Source organism: Oreochromis aureus, linkage group 17 (assembly GCF_013358895.1).
Source record: "Oreochromis aureus strain Israel breed Guangdong linkage group 17, ZZ_aureus, whole genome shotgun sequence".
Taxonomy (NCBI): Eukaryota; Metazoa; Chordata; class Actinopteri; order Cichliformes; family Cichlidae; genus Oreochromis; species Oreochromis aureus.
This window is the reverse complement of record NC_052958.1, coordinates 25476964-25498058: the sequence shown is the minus strand read 5'-3', so window position 1 is coordinate 25498058 and position 21095 is coordinate 25476964. Positions and strand designations below refer to the sequence as shown.

At 39.7% G+C, this 21095-nt stretch overlaps 1 protein-coding gene across 1 annotated transcript in view; it reads left to right on the top strand.

Annotated features, from left to right (window-relative positions):
- LOC120434007 (phosphatidylinositol 3-kinase regulatory subunit alpha-like) overlaps positions 1-21095 on the top strand; it is a 147750-nt gene that overhangs the window by 70667 nt on the left and 55988 nt on the right. The window contains exons 4-5 of the mRNA XM_039601358.1: positions 18097-18289; positions 19684-19791. Of these exons, the coding sequence (XP_039457292.1) occupies positions 18097-18289; positions 19684-19791 (301 nt within the window). The remainder of the gene's footprint in view (positions 1-18096; positions 18290-19683; positions 19792-21095) is intronic.

Below are 21095 nucleotides of genomic sequence, written 5' to 3'. Positions count from 1 at the left end.
ATTTAACATCATATAAGATAATCAGAAAACTGATCGTGATGTGATAATCATGTCCATTGTAAAAAGACATTTTTTTTTAACTCAGCATGCTGAAGTGATGATGGGGTAATGCTTCTCTTCTCTTCTCTTCTCTTCTCTTCTGCTCACTTCTTCTCTCAGACGCTTATCTCTACCATATGTTGCCCTGTAACATGAATGACTAAAGAGATACCTGTGGCTCCACCGTCTGTTGGAAACACTTACACATACACATTTCAGTTTTCTGATCTCGGATGTTTTGGGGCAAATTAAAACCTTGAATTCTTTGCCATCTTTTTCTAAACACTTCTGAACAATTCTGTGATCACAAGAGTGCTCTTGCCAAGTGTTTGGATAGGTATCAAAATAACCACCACATCTGTTCTGTATGCCAGCGTGATTGTTTTTCTACTTCTCTCTTTCTCTCTCACCCCCGTGTTTTATTCTCTGTGTCCTCCTGTTCCATTTATCTGAGCTCATGTTGTGATATCAGAGTGTGTGTGAGCAGAATTCCAAGGACACATGGGGTGACACAGAGGTGAGCCAGTTCATAGACACGCGTTCAAGGAAATTGGTGGACTTGGGGACCTAGAGGTAGTTATGGGAACTATATGATTATTAGCAAAAACACAAATTAAAATGGTTTAGGGGTTTTTCAGTTCTCTATTTATAAAGAATAAAAAAAAATGTTATTTTCACAAATTTAAGAACAACACAACCCAATATATACTATTAAATAAACTAATGTTTATTTTGTGTCATATCAACACTATTTCACACCATAAAACTGTAGACATGGCTGTATTTTGTTTAAAATGGATGGCCAAAAAGTTGAACATACGAGCAATACGAGACAATAGTAAGAATAACAGTGACATAAGTTTTAGGCTTTAGGATGTTGTGATCTTCACATATTTCCTCACATTTGGTCTTGTTTTTCACAACAGCAGCAGAGCTTTGTAACATCTGTAGCTGCCTCTGGTTGTGGTGGATACTGTGGCTTCGAAGCAACACGGCTCTTGGTTCCAACCTTCTAGTTGGTTGTGGTCTTGTTAACCACAACCAAACAGATTGTTTCCAACATGCAAACTACACAATATAACACCTATGTCATTGACCTGGAGGGTTTACACCTATAGTTCAGTGATATGGTATTATGGTAACTGGTGATTCTAATGGAGTTTAGGAAGACTGTGATACTGTGTGATTGTTTTTGATGTTGATGATCAGTTTTGATTTTATGTTCATGTTCACTTTTTATATGCCACATTTATAACTGGAGTATATAAGGAATGGATAAATCAGGTAATCAGAGCAGTAGGTGCTAACTCCCAAGGGAGCTGAGTGGCTCCAGCAGATCCCAGGAACAACATCGGAGATCTCTGTCCAGATGAGTGCAGTCCTAGGAACAGCCAAGATACTGCGCAGGACCCTCAAGCTCCCAGGCCTCTGGTAGAGGACCTGAGCTTGGAGGATAGACCTCCTGCAGTATGTTTTTTTAATAAATATATATTGCAGCGGTATGTAAGGACAACACGAGCGATCCCAATAAATTACTCCAACTTTAATCTCAGCTTCCCACGACTGAACACTCAAGGTGCCATAAGCAGAAAGTCAGCAGGGGGACTGAAATGTGAAACCTAAGTTGACAAAAATGCCCTGGCCACCACCACCGTGGTCGTGGACGCCAGGGGGACCCCCTCTAGCCACCGGGTGGTGCAGTCAACCACAGTCAAAAGTTGCGCAAAACCATGCGACTGTGGTAGGGGACCCACCAGATCAACGTGCACATGATCAAAACATTTGCCAGAGATGAGGAACGGCTCAAGGGGTGCCTTAGTGTGTCTATGGACCTTTGCACGCTGGCATTGAAGGCACAGACTTATGAAGACCTGGCAAAACAATCTTGGAGCTGACCAGTTTAACAGAGCCCTGGATCTGAAATAGGAATGGAAACGACACAGACCAGGAGAGGACCGCCATCCTGCACCGATCTGTCCTCCAGCATGATCTGTTGTCACGCCATGGGTCATATATATATATATGTATACCATGTGCTTACTATCTTTCTTTAGCTTTGCTCACGAAAGGTAGGAAGCACATGGTAAACTAGTACTCTAAATAAAAAGCAGTTTTTAGTTTTTTGCTCCAATGAATAAAAATTATTTAGAGGAAGAAAAAATTAGTTTATAGGCTGTAAAGGCAAATATACATAAAAAAAAAGTCAAGGATCTTTTTATGTACATAAACCCAAGTGATCTGCAAGTCCATTAAAATAAGCAATAAAGTTTAAAGCAGGAATATTTCATCAGCAGCAGTTACAGTCTCTTTAATGGCTTTTTTAAATATTCAGTTTTTCCGCAGTGATCTTGCAGCACTTTCATGTATGTAGTAGCATTAAATCTGTCATCTGAAAATTAAACTTGTAAAAACATACACAACTCATAATATAGAGATATTACTTTCTGTAATACATACAGTACCAGCTTTCCAGACTCAATTAACTAGCAAGCTGTGAACTTTGTTGGCCCTGATGTCTAAAAGAAGTTCATTCCATAGCTCTTTAACTCCTGGAAGTTACACTGTAAGCAACAGGGCAGTTTAGACCTCCAGAACATCCTGGGGCATAAATAAGATCGGGGTCCGTGTAGATCACTCTCACTTTTTGTGTCACAGAAAATCCAACATTAGTATTTCCCCACAGCCAACAAATCCACTGAAAAGACTCAAACTAGCTACAATGTTAACTGCTCCCACAAACCAGTTAATGGTTGTAGGCGTGGTTTGTTTATGCTATAGAGGTCAGTTGTTAGTTGTCACACATGCACTGGATGAAATTATGCCTCATTACCACAGACTGTGGATATACTACTGCCAAAAGCTTTCAGGGATACATACAGTGTATATTAATGGGTTACTGAACATAGTGCCTTACAGATGTATGTTTGTGTATTATTTGCTGACTATTTATCTCAAAGCTCTTTTTTCACTGTGCACCAAAGCATTTAGTGGAGCAGAAAAGTCTATTAGTCTACTAGAAAAACCTAACTATCGGTCGTCAAACTAACACTTTGTTATTCTTCGCTCCACTTTAAAACTTAAAGTTTTAACCAAGACTCTTCTGTAATCAATGAAACTGGCTACATAGGTGCTTTCTGCCATAAATAAACCAACAAACCAATAAGTCAAATGAACAAAAAAACTACAAGATGAAAATATTAACAGATATAAAAGCTACAACATATTTTCTTCCTGCCAGATACAAAAATTAAAGAGAAATATATTACACACAATGTGTAATATGTATAGCTATTGCATCCACATAGGCAATATAATTTAATATAACATATAATATTATACTATAATGGTGATGAGTGAGTGGTGATAAGTAATATTATAAGGAAAATATATTGTGGTTTTCTGGTATATATTTCCACCATGTAAGTGTTAGTAACCAGAAAACAAATAATTTATATGTTGAATTATTATTTTTTTTATATATATATTGCATGATCATGTTTAAGGAAACATCTAGGAACAAAAAAATGTTAAACTCATTATATTCTGGATTAAGCCAATCAAGCTTAATCCACCATTGTAAAATTGCATTTTACAGTGTTGCAATTTTGCAAGTACTAATCCATGTGTCTTTTTTAAGACATGGTACTGATAGACTTCACTTTGTGATCTGGCATAGACTCAAGCATGCTGTGTTAATTGGCCCTTATGGTTACCTTATGGTAAGTGCCTTCTTAGTTTAGGATTACTGTTGTTCATTTATTTGCTTATTGAGCTGGATTTGTTTTCCAAGCATTTTAACTTAAGGCAGCATTTCTTAAAAGTTTTTACTGCACAGCAAGGGCTAGTAGTGATGACTCAGTGTTTTTTCATTCATGTGTGTTAAGCTCAGTTAATTATTGTTTAAGATTTGTGATGATGATTAGTGGTGAAAAAGCTGAGTTACTGAGATTGAGGGTCCTGACACATCTAATCATCTGTGCTGGTATCAAGTGACAATTCTGCAAATACTCCTCTTCGAGCATTTCTCAGGCTTGGCGGGGTTGTTCTCATTTTCTTCACCTGCCACTGAGAGTATACCTTGGATGGTTCAGTGGAGAACATATTGTTTATTCACCTGGCTTCTATCTCTCTATAAGCGACTCACCAAGGCTGTGAGTCTTTGCTTTTTAGGCACCCCTTTCTTTATCACACCTTTTTGCAACTTGATAGCTGTTAACTTCCTTCCGCACTGTCTTGATCCTGGCCTCTAGTCCCCTTCTCCGTGGAAGGTACTGGTCCTTGTGGCTGTTCATCTTATAGCCAAGCTTCTCTGTGATCACTCTCTGAAACTGATACATTAACTTATGTAAATAGTGTAATCCGTATCAGTTATATTAGGTATGAGAAGAAGTGCTGACTGTTGCCATGGTAATCTGTAAATATTTGAATACTCTCCCATATTTCTAGTTTCTCAAGAACTGTACTGTTTTTGAGTGGCAGCCATCTTTCATAATGGCATTGACTTAAATGAGAATCTTTATTGCAGTTCAAGTGTTTGGCAGCTAATTCTTCCTCGCTTTGTCTCTAAGTCTCTGCTCTTACACCACAGTGCCTTCTATCTATCAGTCTGACACATTCACACTCTAATCAATGTATCCAGTTAATAGATCACCTGCTGTACTTCCTGAGCTGCAGCCACCAAATGAATACTTTTCTTGTGCATGACATTAAAGCAAAGCTTTACCTGATTAACTCACACTGCTGTAAGCTTGCATGAGTCTGGGATTGTATTTGGCCTTCAAATTTCCTTTGGCTCTGCTGCAAGTTCAGAGTGTATCTTTGTTCCCTGTCAGTTCTAAATGTTACAACCTTGGACATCAAGTTCCTCTTTTATGTCTATATACAGCTTCTGTACCTATACGTACTGATTCCAGCTTACAGAAATTCACTAAGTGTTCTGTTTTCAAACACCTTGCTGTTCTGACCTCAAGAATAATCTGGAAAACTTAAACAAGCCTTGAATTTGATCCTGTTTAGTTTCTGTAAAGGACTCTGCAGCACTCAGCAAGTTCACTTCACCTTTATTTGTGTGCCACCAAACATACAAATGTCCTCTTAAGGTGAAATGTTTTTATAGTTAAATACAACTAAACTAAAAAAATATGAAAACATATTTAAGTTAAAAAAAAATTAAAAATCCCTAGTTTTTGTGTTTTAATTGATGTGTTTCCTGAGACTTTGAATGTCTTTAAACTAATAAAAACTAGACTAAACCTTAAGATTTTCAAACAGTATAAACTGAACTGAAACAGGAAAACCCACTCAGGAAATTAAATGAAACTAAACTAAATTAAAAGTCTGGTTATTTCTGCGTTTGGTATTCAAACCCAGATCTGGATCATCAGACTTGTTTTTGTACATTTATTTGTATCTGCTGTTGCTTTGTTCTTTGTGTAAATGCATGTATATAATTTCTTCTGCCTTAATATATGTTGTAACTTCAGGTCTCGTTGTGCAGCTTTAATAAAAATCAGTTCACCTGACCTAAAAACAGGGTGTATATATAATATTATTCATAAACATCTTACATTTCACCTACTCCAATCAAGTCAGTCAACCATCCCTACCAAATAGATCCTTTATAACATGTAGTAATAGCTAAGCATTGCATTTGACTATTAACCCCCCTCTCCTCATTTCAGTCATTCATTAATTAATCCATCCATTTATCTGTCCTTTTGTTCATTTGCCTAGCCGATGACTGATCCATAGCAAGGGTCAGACCTTGGTCAATTGATGGAGTGATCAGGTGTGAAGAGGAAATTTGTGTGTGTTTGTGTGTATGTGTCAACTTAAAGCCAGAAATAGCTGAAATGTTCTTGACATTTGATTCATTTTTAATGATTTAATGATTTAATTTCTATAGTGACCAACCAGACAGATAACTGCATCACTAAAATTCTGGTTTGAAGTTGTTCAATTAGAAGTTTCATCAATTAGTACTTCTGTGGTACAGACACATCCTGTTTAACAAGTGTATTTCATAGACATCTGCCTTGTTCAAAATCTGTTACGTATTTTGAGTTTGTGACACAAACTCATTAAAAAAGCATCCTGTTACAGACTGATTATGCTTCACCTAAATCAGTTCAGACCTGGAGCACTGTCAGGTAATGCTAATGCTTATTAGCAAGCTTGATTAGCATTGGGCAGTTATAATGTAATGAACCTGCATTTATGAAGTACTTTTCTAGTCTAACTTGACCACTCAAAGCACTTTCAAGTACAGACCACACAACAATACTTTACCTGATATAATTCAATTCAAAACAGTTTCACTTATATACCACCAAATGACAACAGTTGCCTTAAGATACTTTAAAAGAAAATACTTCTTAGAATAAAATACTTTATGCTTTCACAAACCACCCCCCTGCACACACACACACACACAGACACACACACAAGAAAAACTGTATTAGTATCTTCCTGTGGGCTTGGCTTTCATGGCGACACCAAATTTAAGCCGTCTCTGCACTGAGATGATCTAATTCCCTAGACAAATCACTGCACAATAACGCAAGTCCCAGCATAGCAATGTGAAGATGTTATCCATTGATATTAATGGCCTGCTGGTTTACTGGTCTGTGAATGGTTAAGTTTATTCAGGCATTATTTAGGGAATAAAATCAATGGCTTTTAACAGGAATTTTAACTCTAGAGAGGCTGATGCATATGGGGGAAAAGGTGGTTTGGGTGACACTGGGATGAGAAAAACAAGAAGGGAAAGGAAATGAAAAGAAGGCTAAAAGAGAAGCAAACGAGGCTGATACAGGAATTTTAAAAAAAGACAAACAGAAGAAAGGTCAAGAAGGAAGAAGTTGAAAGGGAGCTGGGGGGGAGGGGGGTTAAATGGGGAAGGATGAATGGAGGTAGAAAAGAGTAGGAAGGTTGGGGTGAAAGATGGAGGACAGCAAAAACGTCCTCTGACGCCATGTGGTTTGTCCTTTGCTAATCTGCTGAAGTACTCGCGTAAGCACAAAGCAGGGTCATAACGGGGGTGTTATCTATTATTTTGTCTAGAGGAAGATAGATTTGTAAGTTCTTGTGGAGTGGACAGTTGTGTTTTTTTATTGTTATCTATGGGTAACTAAAGTGCTTTCTCGCTTTCCCAGAAGCAACTGACCATGAGAGTTGATAAACCCTGATCAAGCAGATCACCAGTCTCACACTTTGCTAATATTGCATTTTGGTCAAAACTAAAAGTCCATTACTCTGCACTGCCACTTTCCACATTCCAATATAATCCATCTGAACGAAGATACAGAACTACATATGAGGTTGAAAATCCTACTCATTGGTTTCTACACCGTTTTTTATGGCAATAGAACTACTACCTAAATGGTGGTGATGACCTGGGTAAATTTGCTAAATAAATATGACTTTTGCAGAAAAAAATGAACAAATCAGTATCCAAAATCTATCATCCTGACATGTGTTTTATTAAAATTCCACAAGAGTAACAATGTGAGCTATTGTGAACCATGGACATTTATCATGTAGGGGGAATTTGGTGCTTAGATTTTAAAATGGCATTATGATAATCCAATAATAAGAGGGTTTTTTTTAGCATGATTCCTTATCTGTGAGTTACTTCCCACATCTAGGTTGATTTTTATTCCAGCCAGTGTCTTTTAGCAAGCAATTAACGTGAGGATTTTCCTACCCTGATCCCTCTCACACATTTTTGTGACTTTTCTGTGTCCTTTTTCTTTGAAGTAGCAAATGCTAACAACACCCACGTTTCACAAAGATGCTCTGGTCTCTGGTCCTGTACCCTCAGTGACCTTGTTCTTTATTCCATCCATGCTTGGATCTGAGGTCATGAACACAGTAGCGCTTCTTGCTTCTCTGGGCTATGTCTATTTTTTCTTGTCTTCCCAGATCCACTCTCTGTGAATTTGAACCGATATGATGTGGTTGCTCTGACTGATGCTCTAAAAGGTTTCCTGCAGGACCTGCCTGCACCCATCAAACCTTCCTTCTACAGTGAGCTGTTCTATACTGCTCAAGGTACAGTGTGCTACACCAGTACAAACAACAGGTGCTCTGAGGTATGCAGATACTTTGGGGTTTAGACTGTTTTGGGCACTATGGACTGTGTTTCCAAGGCCTTGTGAAATTGGACAGCAATGTTATTGCTTGTGCCTTTCAAGCCCCCAGTGGTAGTAGCCTTTGTATGTTTAGAAGACATTCTGTGGATGCCTGTTCATAAACATCTGCTAACCATATTGTCATTGCTAAAAGAATCAAAGACAAATGGATTTAATTCATTCTTTGCCTATTATCTAGTCTGTGGTTTTCAGTTTCTAAGACACAGTCTGATGCAACCTCTATTCTGCATGGAAACAATTTTGACACCCATCTGCCTATAATTCAGTTTCTGCCACTGTACCAAGGTACCTGTTTTGACCAGAGAGAAGATGTCAAGGTTTTGAGCATGTTTGCTGGATTGTCACACCCGGCAGAATTTTGCCATAGATAAAAACAAGAAGAATATAATCCTCTGTCAGCTTTCAGCACAAACTATGTCTGTAATGAATCATAGTCTAGTGTCAGTCTCTGTCTCTCTCCCTCTTTCTTTCTTTCTTTCTTTCATTTTTCATTTTCCATACATCTGACCTTCTTGCCCCCCCTTTTACCTGCTGTCCACTCCATCCAGCAGGTCCTCCTCTCCCTGGCTTTTAGGGACTCTTGAAACTCTTATCCATTTGTCATCAAGCCTCCCTTGATATCCTCCTTTTTGTGCTTTATGTGTGCACTGTGTATGGTGGTGCTTGGAAATAAAAGACATGTCAGAGACAGACTCACATTAACAAAAATGTGTGTGTTACCATGAGATTCAAAAGAGAAGCATTGTGTCGAGATCACAGGGAGTTCACACCACTTTTTTCAACTTCCTTCCAAAATATTAATTAGTTTAGCACAATTTTAACTTCAAATCACCTCCGTTATGTAAATGCTACTTGCTCTCTTTAGGTTCTCCTCCTGTTAAGAAAGAAAAGAAAATTAAAAGACGTCCATTATTGCATAACTTAACTTAGATTAAGTCATGCAATAATGGAAGAATCCTAGAAATATAAAGTACTTGATTAAGGGGCAAGTGTTAAGTATTTTCCTGCATAAGGAGCTAACATTCCTATAACTGACTCAGACTGGCTCTTTTATTTCCCCAAGCAGGTCATAACATCTGAAATTATTTCAACGAAAAATGTAGCAGTGCATTATGTTAAATGAAAAAGAGAAACACAGTCTAAGTTACAAGCTAACAGTTACATCGAGGCTTTTCCAGCCAACACTGGAAAGCACTGAGGAACCTTCCTGTCAATAAGAGTGGCATTTAGCATTTAGCAGAAGATGCAATCTGCTCTGCCCTCCACCCAGCCCTAACTCACCTGGACAAGAAAGACTCATATGTGAGAATGCTATTCATAGACTTCAGCTCAGCATTCAACACCATAATACCACAACAACTCATCTGTAAACTGGACAGACTGGGCCTCAGCACCTCCCTCTGCAACTGGCTGCTGGATTTCCTCAGCCAGAGGCCTCAAGCGGTGCGTGTGGGCAACAAGGTCTCAAACAGCATCACCCTGAGCACGGGGGCTCCACAAGGCTGTGTGCTCAGTCCTCTGCTCTTCACCCTGCTGACACATGACTGCACACCAACCTACAGCTCCAACCACCTTGTGAAGTTTGCGGACGACACAACGCTGGTGGGGCTCATCACCAAGGGCGATGAGACCCACTACAGGAAAGAGGTTGAGCTCCTGACCACGTGGTGCAGAGACAACAACCTCCTGCTAAATGTTAGCAAGACCAAGGAGGTTATTGTCAACTTCCAGAGAGACCACACCTGTCACCCCCCATTGACCATCGACGGCGCTGCGGTGGAGAGGGTGAGCAGCACCAAGTTCCTGGGGGTGCACATCAGTGAGGACCTCTCCTGGACCACCAACACAGCATCACTGGCCAAGAAAGCACAACAGCGCCTCTACTTCCTGCGCGCAAACTCAAGCGGGCAAGTGCTCCACCACCCATCCTGACCACATTCTACAGAGGAACCATTGAAAGCATCCTTTCCAGCTGCATCACTGTGTGGGGCGGTAGCTGCACTGACTATAACAGAAAAGCTCTACAGCGCATTGTGAGAACAGCTGAGAGGATAGTTGGTGTACCACTCCCTCCCTGCAAGACATCTACACCACCCGCCTTACCCGCAAAGCCATCACAATTGTCAACGATGCAACCCACCCGCGCACTGTCTGTTCAGCCTCCTGCCCTCCGGAAAAAGATACAGAAGTCTCCGCCCCCGCACTACCAGGCTCACCAACAGCTTCATCCACCAGGCTGTGAGACTGCTGAACTCTCTCCTCCCGGCTCCCAGCCAGCAGAACCACCAGACTGGCAGGAGTATAGGAAGACAGACTGACCCTACCCCCCCACACACACACACACACACACTCCACAACAAGGAAACACTCTCCACATTCCTGACTGGAAACGACTACCTCTGCATTACAATTGCACACACCTGCTGCTATATATTTTTAGTATTTTCTTTAGCACTATTTATATTATTTATATTAGTATTACTGCTGCTACAGTCTTATGCTGCATTAAAACAAAAACACTTACCAACCACAACCTGGGACTACGTCAAGTAGACAAGTACACTACTTTCCAGGGCGCACTGTGGAACACTTTATTATACGTTATGTGTAGGTCCTGTCTTGTTACATCCTGTATGTACCTAAATGTTGTGCATCTGCACTTTATTGTTGTCTATGTCTACGCATGGGACAGTGTGAAACGTAATTTCAATTCCTTTGTATGGCAAGTACATCTGAAGAAATTGACAAATAAAACTGACTTTGACTTTGACTTTGATTTAGATTGCTTTGTAACAAGAGTTCTCAAAGTTTTGTCGAGTAAAACATTAAAGTATCAAAACACTTTCCTACTAGCATATGAGAACCTGCAGAGAGAGAGAAATGTTCTTACTAAGCACTTTTCATAAGTCACAATGATTATGTGTGAGTTACTATATCAACATAACTTCTATCAGAATCAGATTTATTATGCTGATTCCTCCTGGTCAGAATATTTTTGATATCCTTCTATTCTTTAGTGTAGAAATACTTCACATTAAACTACACAGCATAAGAGTTCAGTGTAGTCTGTCTACACACACACACTAGTTGGCATAAAAAATTGCTTATTTTCCATTACCAGATGTCATCCTCAAAGTATCTATAATCAATAATAAGAAAACAATAAATTAGTAAAGTATTCACCCTGCATTGTATGTTGCAGGTTATTATACTCACATAGATAGAATTAGTAAAAAACCTTATTGTTCTGTCTTCATCTGTTGCTTGAAATTTCTTGATGTTGTAATACTTAAAATCCCCTCTCATGTAATACTTTTCCTCTGGCTGTTCTTTTCTCCAGGAGTCATTTTCTCATCTGATCTGAATCCTTTTTTCCAGTCAGTGGCACATCATGGGAAATTCCCCTACATTATTAGAAACAAAGATAAAATGTTTGGAAAACTGAAGGGATGTTTTTAGAGTCCTTCTGTACTCTATATGAAGCACCCAAAAGTTTTTGCCAAAACTATGTATTAAAGAAATTAAAATTTCTCTGAGATTGCCTGAGTGAGATCTGTGTAAGATGTAACATGACTGTTTAATTTAATCTATAATGCTTTTGTACATCACCTCAAACTTTGAGCCTTAGATTAGTCCAGTCATATTTCTATCTTTCCTATTTTGAAGCTTTTTTGAATACCGAAAAATTACCTGTCATGAGAAGATGGTAATCCTGTAATCCTTCTCTCATTCGTTCCTGCAACATCCTGATCACAATTGACCTTTTGTTATCATGCCTGAGCCACTTTTCTTTCATGGCAACAGAAAGATCTAAGAAGTTGCTTTCTCATGTGTACAAATGCCCCTTAGTCCCTTAAAGTAACAATGTCTGCAGAGCTGAAGTCATTTGATTTGTATCTGAACACTTGTATTTTTTTACTTTAGAAGTTTCCCATTCTACTTAAATATGTGGTCTGTGAATCACTTATCTTAATTCTTTAATCAGAGGGCTTCTTTTTCCTCCAGCCTGTGTCCTCCTTATCCTTTCCCAGTCCTTCCCCCAGCGTTATTTTTTATGCTTCCAAGACTCATTCATTACTTTTGTCAGCATTAGTTAACCTTAATGGTCTCACAGAGGTTATTATCTATGAGGATAAAGGCCAGCTGCCTCAGTCAGCCTGATCACTGTCCATCTGGACCTAAAAGTGTGAGAGGGAAAAAAAGAAACGGCTTTTCAGTTGGAAGGGTTGATGCATTCAAGGGCATTAATGTGCTGTTGTAACAGGCTCCAGCCTTCTGGCGTCATTATGTTCCCATTGAGACATGAGAGCATCAATGAGGGTCACCACTGATGTTGGCTGATTAGGCATAGTTCTCAATTTACATGCCAGTTCATCTTAAAGGTGTAAAATAAAATCAAGCTACATCCATACTGGAAGCAATCAGCGGCAATGTGGTAACCAGAGACTATAAAAATTAAATGAGATTCTACAGATCCTTAGGTTCTATTTGAACTATACTTACCCTTACAGTGTTTCAAGTCCTTTGTCTACACACACACACACTAAATCAGCCAAAACTGCAATTTAGACTGAAATAAAAATGCATCTTATCTCCATGAAAACCCAGGAGATAAGAGGCATTTTTATCTCCAACTGCAGATAATGCTGGTCTGGTCCTAACCGCCATCATCTCAGCATGTCTCACACACACTCTTTGGCACACCAAGGAGTCCAATGTCCAGTTGTCCAGTCTCTCAGAGCCCCAGGGGGTCAAATAGGCAACCCAAGTTCCCACTTCAGCCTTGACCTCCATTGATTAGTTGGGTCAACAATAATCAATAACAACAGACGGGAGGAGGGCTGAATGTGCCAGTTGTCTGTGTTCGGTACTGATCACACAGAGCTAGGCCTGACCTAGGTAACATGACCTTCATTTAAACAAACAAAACACACATATATACACCACAAGTGTCCCATGAACCCCCATGAGCCACCACCCTGGGCAGGAAAACACACTCAATGTTAGTATGTTTTAAATTTATTTTTACATTTTACACAAGTGTCTCCATCTTAAACTTCAGTTGTACAGCACCAGGCATTAAATTTAATTACATTCTATAAAAACCTCTCCTCAGTAGTTTACATTGTTTCATTGTAACAGAATCCTTAAAGGAGTTAAAACAACATAGTTACTCACATTCACTGAAAATGATACATGGATGTACTGGAAATTATACAAAGGTATTTCACACATTGCAACATTTTTATCTGTCTCTTCCTGGCCTACTAAATATGTGTAAAGGTGTAAAATCTCACACTATTATGTGATGTTGAGAGGGAAAAAAGCAGACATAACACTTTAGGATGAATTTAGAGTATATTCCAGTTAATTTTACAAGCTCGGGTGTGATTTTAAAATGTGACTTTTTATTATTAAAAGGAATCAAATAAACTGAATCATTAAAAAACAAACAAAATGAAACAAACAACAACAACAACAAAAAAAACCCCTCCACGAGCAGGCAAATAGACTCAGCCATAGATTAAAAGACATGTTGTGTGGAGTGCAGAGTTAGGAGTCTGTTTGTCCATGTAAGATCAGCGCCCTCCCACTGTGTCCTCCTGTCATAAACCCAACACACAGCAGTCTCAGGCACAGATGTTTTTTTATTTGCAGCTTCTTAGCCATGATAAAGGGCCTGTGCTGAGAGAGCTTGTCAATACGTCTGGTCCTTCTTGAACACAGCCCATTGCCTGAACCCTGGCTAGTACAAGAAAGGAATTGGTATATACCCCACACAGCCTCCCATGGTGTCATTTTTATAACCATCCATTTATAGAGGCCATGTGATTTTCTCCTTACTATATATTAGGCTAGCTTACACGTTACTGGCTGTTGGACTAGGACTGAATGCAAATAACAATATCCTGCCAAGGCTTTACATCTCCTCAAAATCAGCAAGCAGTTAGCTACATGCTTAAATTGATATTGATGGTGCTGCTTCTCGCCCAGCAGCACATCTACACTTGTGTTTAAAAGGAAAGCTGGAATGTTTCTAATGTGAAAAATGTTTGTGCATGTGCCATCCAGGGTGTCTACATTTTCACAATACTTTGTCTGATCACCACTGGCATTGAGTAACAGCAGGTTTGAAGTGCTTCTGTAAAACATTTCGTTTAAACGTAACGTGATGCTGGAACAGGAAGAAACCACTTGCCTATGAGACTTACCTTAGATAAAGGGCCAGTAATCAGCCCTCTATCTGTAATCTTTAAATGAAAATCAAATGTGTGGTTGACACATCTACTCATCACTGAGTCGAAAACAACAAGGAAAAGTGTCAGATGTCTTAACTTAGCCCTAACCTTAGACAAATGTCCCTGCAGCAGATCCAGTGACCAAGAGGGACTGAATGTTTCTGTTAACGTGATTTCCTGCAAGGCTGTATTACAAACTCAGATTCACCATCCAAAGTAGTGGATGGAGAACCAATCTATCTTTTACACCAAATTAGGAAGGTATCACTTCATGCTTAGTATGAGCACAGTATCAGAACCTTCCAGTCATGCGACAGTGACTGGTGACCTGTCTAAGGTGTACACTGTCGCTTGCCTTTTGATAGATGGAATTAATATGACCTTTACCAAAGGCTCCTTTATTTAAGGAGATTAGACTGGAAATGTGGGTTGTGGTCTTATTTGCAAGAGTCCTTCCTGCAAATAAAGACATGACATGGACAGTGTCATCTACTCAAATTGAATTTGTCTGCAATTATGACTTCCATACAGACAAGGTGACAGTGTATCAGTAGGGTTGAGTATAGCTCAGGGGGTAGAGCAGGATAGTTACTGATCAGAGGGTTGTTGGTTCAATCCCTAGCTGCACTAGCCTACCTACATGGCAAATATATCCTTGGGCAAGATACTAACCCCAAGTTGCTCTCTGACTCATTCATCAGAGTGTGAATGTTAGATGACAAAATGTATGTGGGAAAAAAAGTTACATTTTTTTAGTTTGCTTGCACTAGTTGGTGCATACTCCTTGCAGACATATTTCTTGTATTATCCACAGGTCATGCTAGCCTTTGAATCATTCTTGGTGGAAAAAACCTGGCACCTGCCATATTTCCTGCTTGTGGTTCATGCCATTGGAGAAGTTGGGCTGTTTGTCTTGTCTGTTGTCCCTCACAATAGCTGCAGCAGCTGTTGAAGGCACCCTCTTCTTTCAATATGAGGTTTCACCAGAGCATTACCAAGCTGCTCCAGGAAAATCCTCCTTCGACTCGGCTTTCTCCTGTTCCAGTCCGTTTTTAATTTCATACCATATATAACAAATGCATTGTATGCACTCACTGTCCACCCCTCCCTTTGTCTCATAGTCCAGGACCCTTTCTTGGAGCAATAGGAAACTAGAGTTGCTTTTTCAGTGAAGGCAAAACCTGAAAATGTTACCTTCTTGTTCTTGACAGCAAGGTGTTCAGAAGGAAGCTCAGGCTTGTTCTTTCTCCCTGTCTCCAACATATTGAGCAATTTCTCACCCAAGGCATAAGACGTGAAAAAAAAAAAAATACTACGTGTGATATTATGCCCATGCAGTCCTTCAGCCATGTCAACCACCACTCTTTTGGTTTTTTGTTTGTTTTTTTTTTTTTCAGGTTCTTCACCAGGGGATTTGCCTGTGTAAACTTGCATATTCCAGGCAAAGCTGGACTGTGCATCACATGCTGCCCATATTTTGATGGCATTGTGGCGGGGCATGGTCTGTGGTTCCGCTGCAGGGGAGGCAGACGCACCTGAGTGGCATCCGCAATCATGCCTCGCCGGCTTTAAGGCTGAACTAGGTCCTGCACTGTGGTGGTTGTGGAAGTGTTCAGCTACGAGCTGAAAAGCTGCAGCTGTGTGTGTGTGAGATCAGCAACCGAATAAGGTATGCTGGAAAGCACTGAAATGTGGACGGGTCTGCCGCATGTTCGTTACAGACATATTTTTCAGGTTTGCTCGGCATATATTGCCGAAATAGACAGCAGCCACAAAACGCAACCAAGCACTCGTCAACAGTCACATGGGGGCCTGGATTGTACAGCAGGGGTAAACGCTGTACCCACTTGTCCCACACATCCCTTGACAAGTTTGTCACGTTCTTGTCAGCCCTGACTTGGTTCCCTGTCATTGAAGCATATGACACAAGACAAAACTTGAGAGTCATGATGGCTGAAAACATTGCCCTTTCAGTCTCAGCATTCCAAAGGCTTGCTATTGCTTCAACTTTTGACTTGTAAACTCCTGCCAAAATGAGCAGCCCAATCAAAGTTACATCCAAGTCTTTCCAGCTGTCCCCATACACACACGTCCCCTCTAAATTTGTCATCCGAAGTACAATATCTTCAATCGATGGTGTCATGAAGAGCTCAAATGATGACTCCATGTCCTCAACATGGCTGACTGCGTATCTGGTGGGGCCTGGAACCATTTTGATAATATTAGCAGTACTAATTCTACCCTGTTGTTGGAGTTGGGAAAGGGACCATATTATCTTTCCATTTTTGAAAGGGATTCTGTCTGCTGGTGGTTGAGAGACAACAGGAGGGTCAACAATCAGTCTCATCAGATGAGAATTCCTCAAAACCAAGGTCCTCCTCAACACAATACTGTCTCTGACACATTCTCCTCTATGGCACTTTCACTGTCAAAGAGTTGTCCCAAAACCTCACTGACAGTAAAGTTTTCCTAGAGGACATTTTTTAGAGAGCATACAGATTGCAGATGATTTAGATAGAAGGCTGTCATGAAAGCTTTTATATGTTTGCTCCTCCCTTATTTTGCATGAGCTGTCAATGTCCTTGCAGGAAATTCCCACCCACCACCATCACACGAGAAATATCAGTTGTAATTCAGCAGGTGTGAGTATAGTAGGTCACACACACAGACAGACATGCTTTACAAAGCTAAAACAACTCGAGGTAAAACTGACCCCAGAGGAGTGTCGATGTATGCAAAATGTGTACAGCTCATTGAAAACATTTCATCATAAAAATGTTGCGCTTACTCAGTTGCCCCCATCACATAAGGAAAAGTCATGAAATAGGAAGCCAAAACAAAAAAGTTAACTATTAATTTTTGAATGATAATCATCGAATGGGGTCAAATTTACCCCATGCAATGCTTTACACTCAGCTGTGAATAGCTCCAGTGCAAGCTGGAGGCCACCACCTGATGAAGCCAACAGAACCACATAATCAGGAAAAAGCAGAGACAAGATTTTGAGACCACCCAAGTGGAAGCTTTCTGCCGCTTGGTAACATTATGAACAGAATCAGTGACAAAGGGCATGGCTGAATGCTGTCAAAGCTCTGCCGGAGGTGGGAGTTGAAGATCTGACCGACTAGGGCCTCTGCCAGGCATTCCCAGCACACCCTCACTATAGATTTAGGCACATCCAGACAGTCCATTCAGACAATGAACATTCAGTGTCATTTTCTAAATAAAAACAGGAAAACTGAAGCAGTCGCTTTTATCTATTGTTGGTAATTATAAGGCTCAGAAGGTAGAGCTCGTTATCCATTGATCAAAAGGTTGGTGACTCCTCGAGTCATCATGTTGCAGTGTTTGGGGCAAGCCCAGAATTGCCCCAGTCAAGCTCTTTACATGAGTATTTAAGCCCTGTAGTATTTCTTTGACATTGTTGGTGAATATGTATTGTAATATGAAACATTTTGCTCTATAAAAATAAGAAAGCACTGCAGTCTGTTTACAACAAAGGCAAGACCTGATGCTACGGTATATCTGTAATAGTTGAAATATAGTGTAAGTACTATGTATTGTCTACTGTCAAAATGAACATAGGCTGAAAAAAGACATTTGATGAATCATTGTTATACCTAGTTTAATGCTCCAAAGAATTCAGGTGTTGTGTTTGTTTTCAGAGAGTCAGAGTGTGGAGGAGTGTGGGGATAGGCTGAAGAGGATCCTTGAGTCTCCCAGCATCCCTCAAGTGAACCACCAGCTCCTGGTCCACCTCACTGGACACCTGAATCGAATCAGCCAGCAGAGTCAAGCCTACCCCCGGCTGCTAGGACAGGCCTTCACTGACATTATCTTCAAGCACCCTTCTCTTAGGTACAGATATAAAAACTGTCAGCACCTTCAACACTTTCCTCTTGGAAATATCCACGCAAACAGGAAAGCAATGCTGTTGTCTCTGTCTCGTGAGCCCTATGTCATCATTGGTAATGACCTATACCTTAACTCTATGTTTTTGAAGAAAACTAAAAAGCACTGTTTTGCATAAAAAAGTAAATGTAGTTCATGATGTACTTTCAGGTACAATTTCAATTGTGCTGTGTAGAAGTCAGGTTGATACACAGCTGACAGCCCCATTTGACAGCTGTTAGAATTCTTATTATGGCAAGAACCAACCAGCTAAGTAAAGAGAAACGACAGTCTATCATTACTTTAAGAACTGAAGGTCAGTCAGTCCGGAAAATTGCTAAAACTTTGAATTTGTCCCCAAGTGCAGTCTCAAAAACCAGGAAGTGCCACGACACACCTCTGCATCAATTGTTCAGAGGGGACTGTGTGAATCTGGCCTTTATGGTCAAATAGCTGCTAAGAAACCACTACTAAGGAAAAGCAACAAGTAGAGGAGATTTGTTTGGGCCAAGATTATTTGTATTAGCCAAGCTCAAATAAAAACTTGACAAGATTACCTTCATCCAACTAAAACAGCTGATACTTTTATATAAAAACAAATGCTCTTGCTAATAGGAAACCAATTGTGATATTTGGCTCAGCTTCGACATCAACATCCTGGAGAGAAAGAGCTGGGAGAATGGCATTTAACAAGGCTTCCGAAATTGTTTTGCTCATCTGTGACCTGCTTACGCTCATCTGTGACTGTTTTCCCAGAATTTACCAAGGAATTTCTTCTCCTGGCATTGTGTACTGTGGAGATATACTGGATTTGGGGAGGGCAGTCAGTGAGTCAGCGAGTCAGAAATGAGGGTTGTTTGTGTAGCATGGTCAGGCAAGTTACCTTTGACGTGAACAACGGGTGGAAAAAGACTGGGGTGGTATTTCACATTGTGCCATGTTATTTGCACCAGATGCCATAATAGCTCATTTCATGTGTATGGAATCTCTGATTAATCCTAAATTGTTCTGCACTCTGTAAGCATTCAAACAATTACACATCTTTTCTTGTCTGAGCGTTACCAGAATGTGCTAGATACTAAACAAAATATGGGGTAAGGCATCATTTAGTATTTTTCTTGATGTGAACAAGACCAAAATAAATAAATGTTTCTCATATTTTTGTCTGAGTCTCCAAAGCCTAATATACTATCTCTTTCCTCTGTATCAATTCATTGACCTGTTCAATAAACAGCAAAAACATTTCTTAAAGGAGAATGAAAAAAAATATGTCTACTTGTCTGTCTGCCTATCTATCCGTTTACTTAGTTCAAAGGTGTCCTTTACTACAATTTATGTTCACTTTGGTGCTTTGTTTACAGTGCAGATGTAAATCCAGAGCATCACATCAGGATTTTGGAGGCTCTCATCACAACTGCAGGTCTAATGGAGATGCAAGCAGCACCAGGTAGGAAAATAACTATGGAGATGCACAAAATATTTTTTTTTCTTTTGCTTCAATAATACATACACTGCACTGATGCATTCTTTCAATATTTTATTTAATAATTTTAAAATGTTCTTACACATGTATATTTGGATTATAAATAAATTTAATTATAAATGAGCAATCGTAGCTTATCAGCAATTTTGCTGCTCAGGGACAAGGCTTTTTTGTTATTGCTGTTGTTGTTACATATTTCAGACCTTAAAAAAGGTATTAAACAAAGGTAACCTGAGTGAATACAAAGCGCAGCTTTTAAATGATGATTTAATTTGCCAAGAGAAAAACGTTTACCTGCCCCTATTTGAAAAAAGTATCTTGAATTAATTGTGATTGACCACATTTTTTAAAAGCTGAGTTGAATTTCACTAGCCACACTCAAATCTGACTGATGTCAGGCCTGCTGAATCAACAAATCTTTATGATAAAATTAATCCTGTACAGCTACATAAAAAAGTCACAGTCAAATATTATGTCTCAATAGTGACATATTAGATGAAATTACTACAATCAAATTCTAACCTATAAAAATACTTTGCTGTCACATTGATCCACTCCATTTGGAGTCCATTCATACATTGCAGTCAACATTTGAATTCTTGGCCCAAGGATAAAGAACATTAGCTTTGGGGTCTGCCGTTCAATTATTCAGGTTTGGCAGTTGATAGTGTTCCTCTGCACTTTCTTTGAGCTCCTCAGTCATTTAACAAGTTAAGGTGCATGTTTTGCTTTTTCAGTGGCAGGGCAAGGTGATAGCGTATCTGACAGAGCATCTCTTTGTTTGATGTGTACAAAGAAAAAGAGAGACAGAGAGAGGCAGGCTGAAACAGGGAGCATTTTTCTCACCCATTACCTCCACTAGTAGCCTTCAAATAGCATCAGTGGAGGTCAAAGGTTAGCACTGTGCCTGTTGGCTGTGTGTTAAGACCTTTACATAACTGTGTGTGTGTGTATGTATGAAGTCTGAATTTATGACTGTTTCTCTGCTATCTGAGTGCTGTGGCTCACCATCTCTGCTCAGTGTGACTGGTATCTGTACATGTGGGTTCATCCTACAGTTGCATGTGAAACCTTAGTCTCGTCCAGCTTGTGTGTCGGCTAGCATGCTAAAATAATGTGAAGGAGAAAAAAAAGGAGAATTGTAAACACCCATATAAAGCCATTCACATTCTGGCCCTCTCACTGTGCTTTTGTTATGAGACATTTTCCTTCTCAGGCATGCCCACAACTTGAATGTAATATACACAAAACACACTTTAAATGCACACACATGTTCTCTGTGTGGGCTGT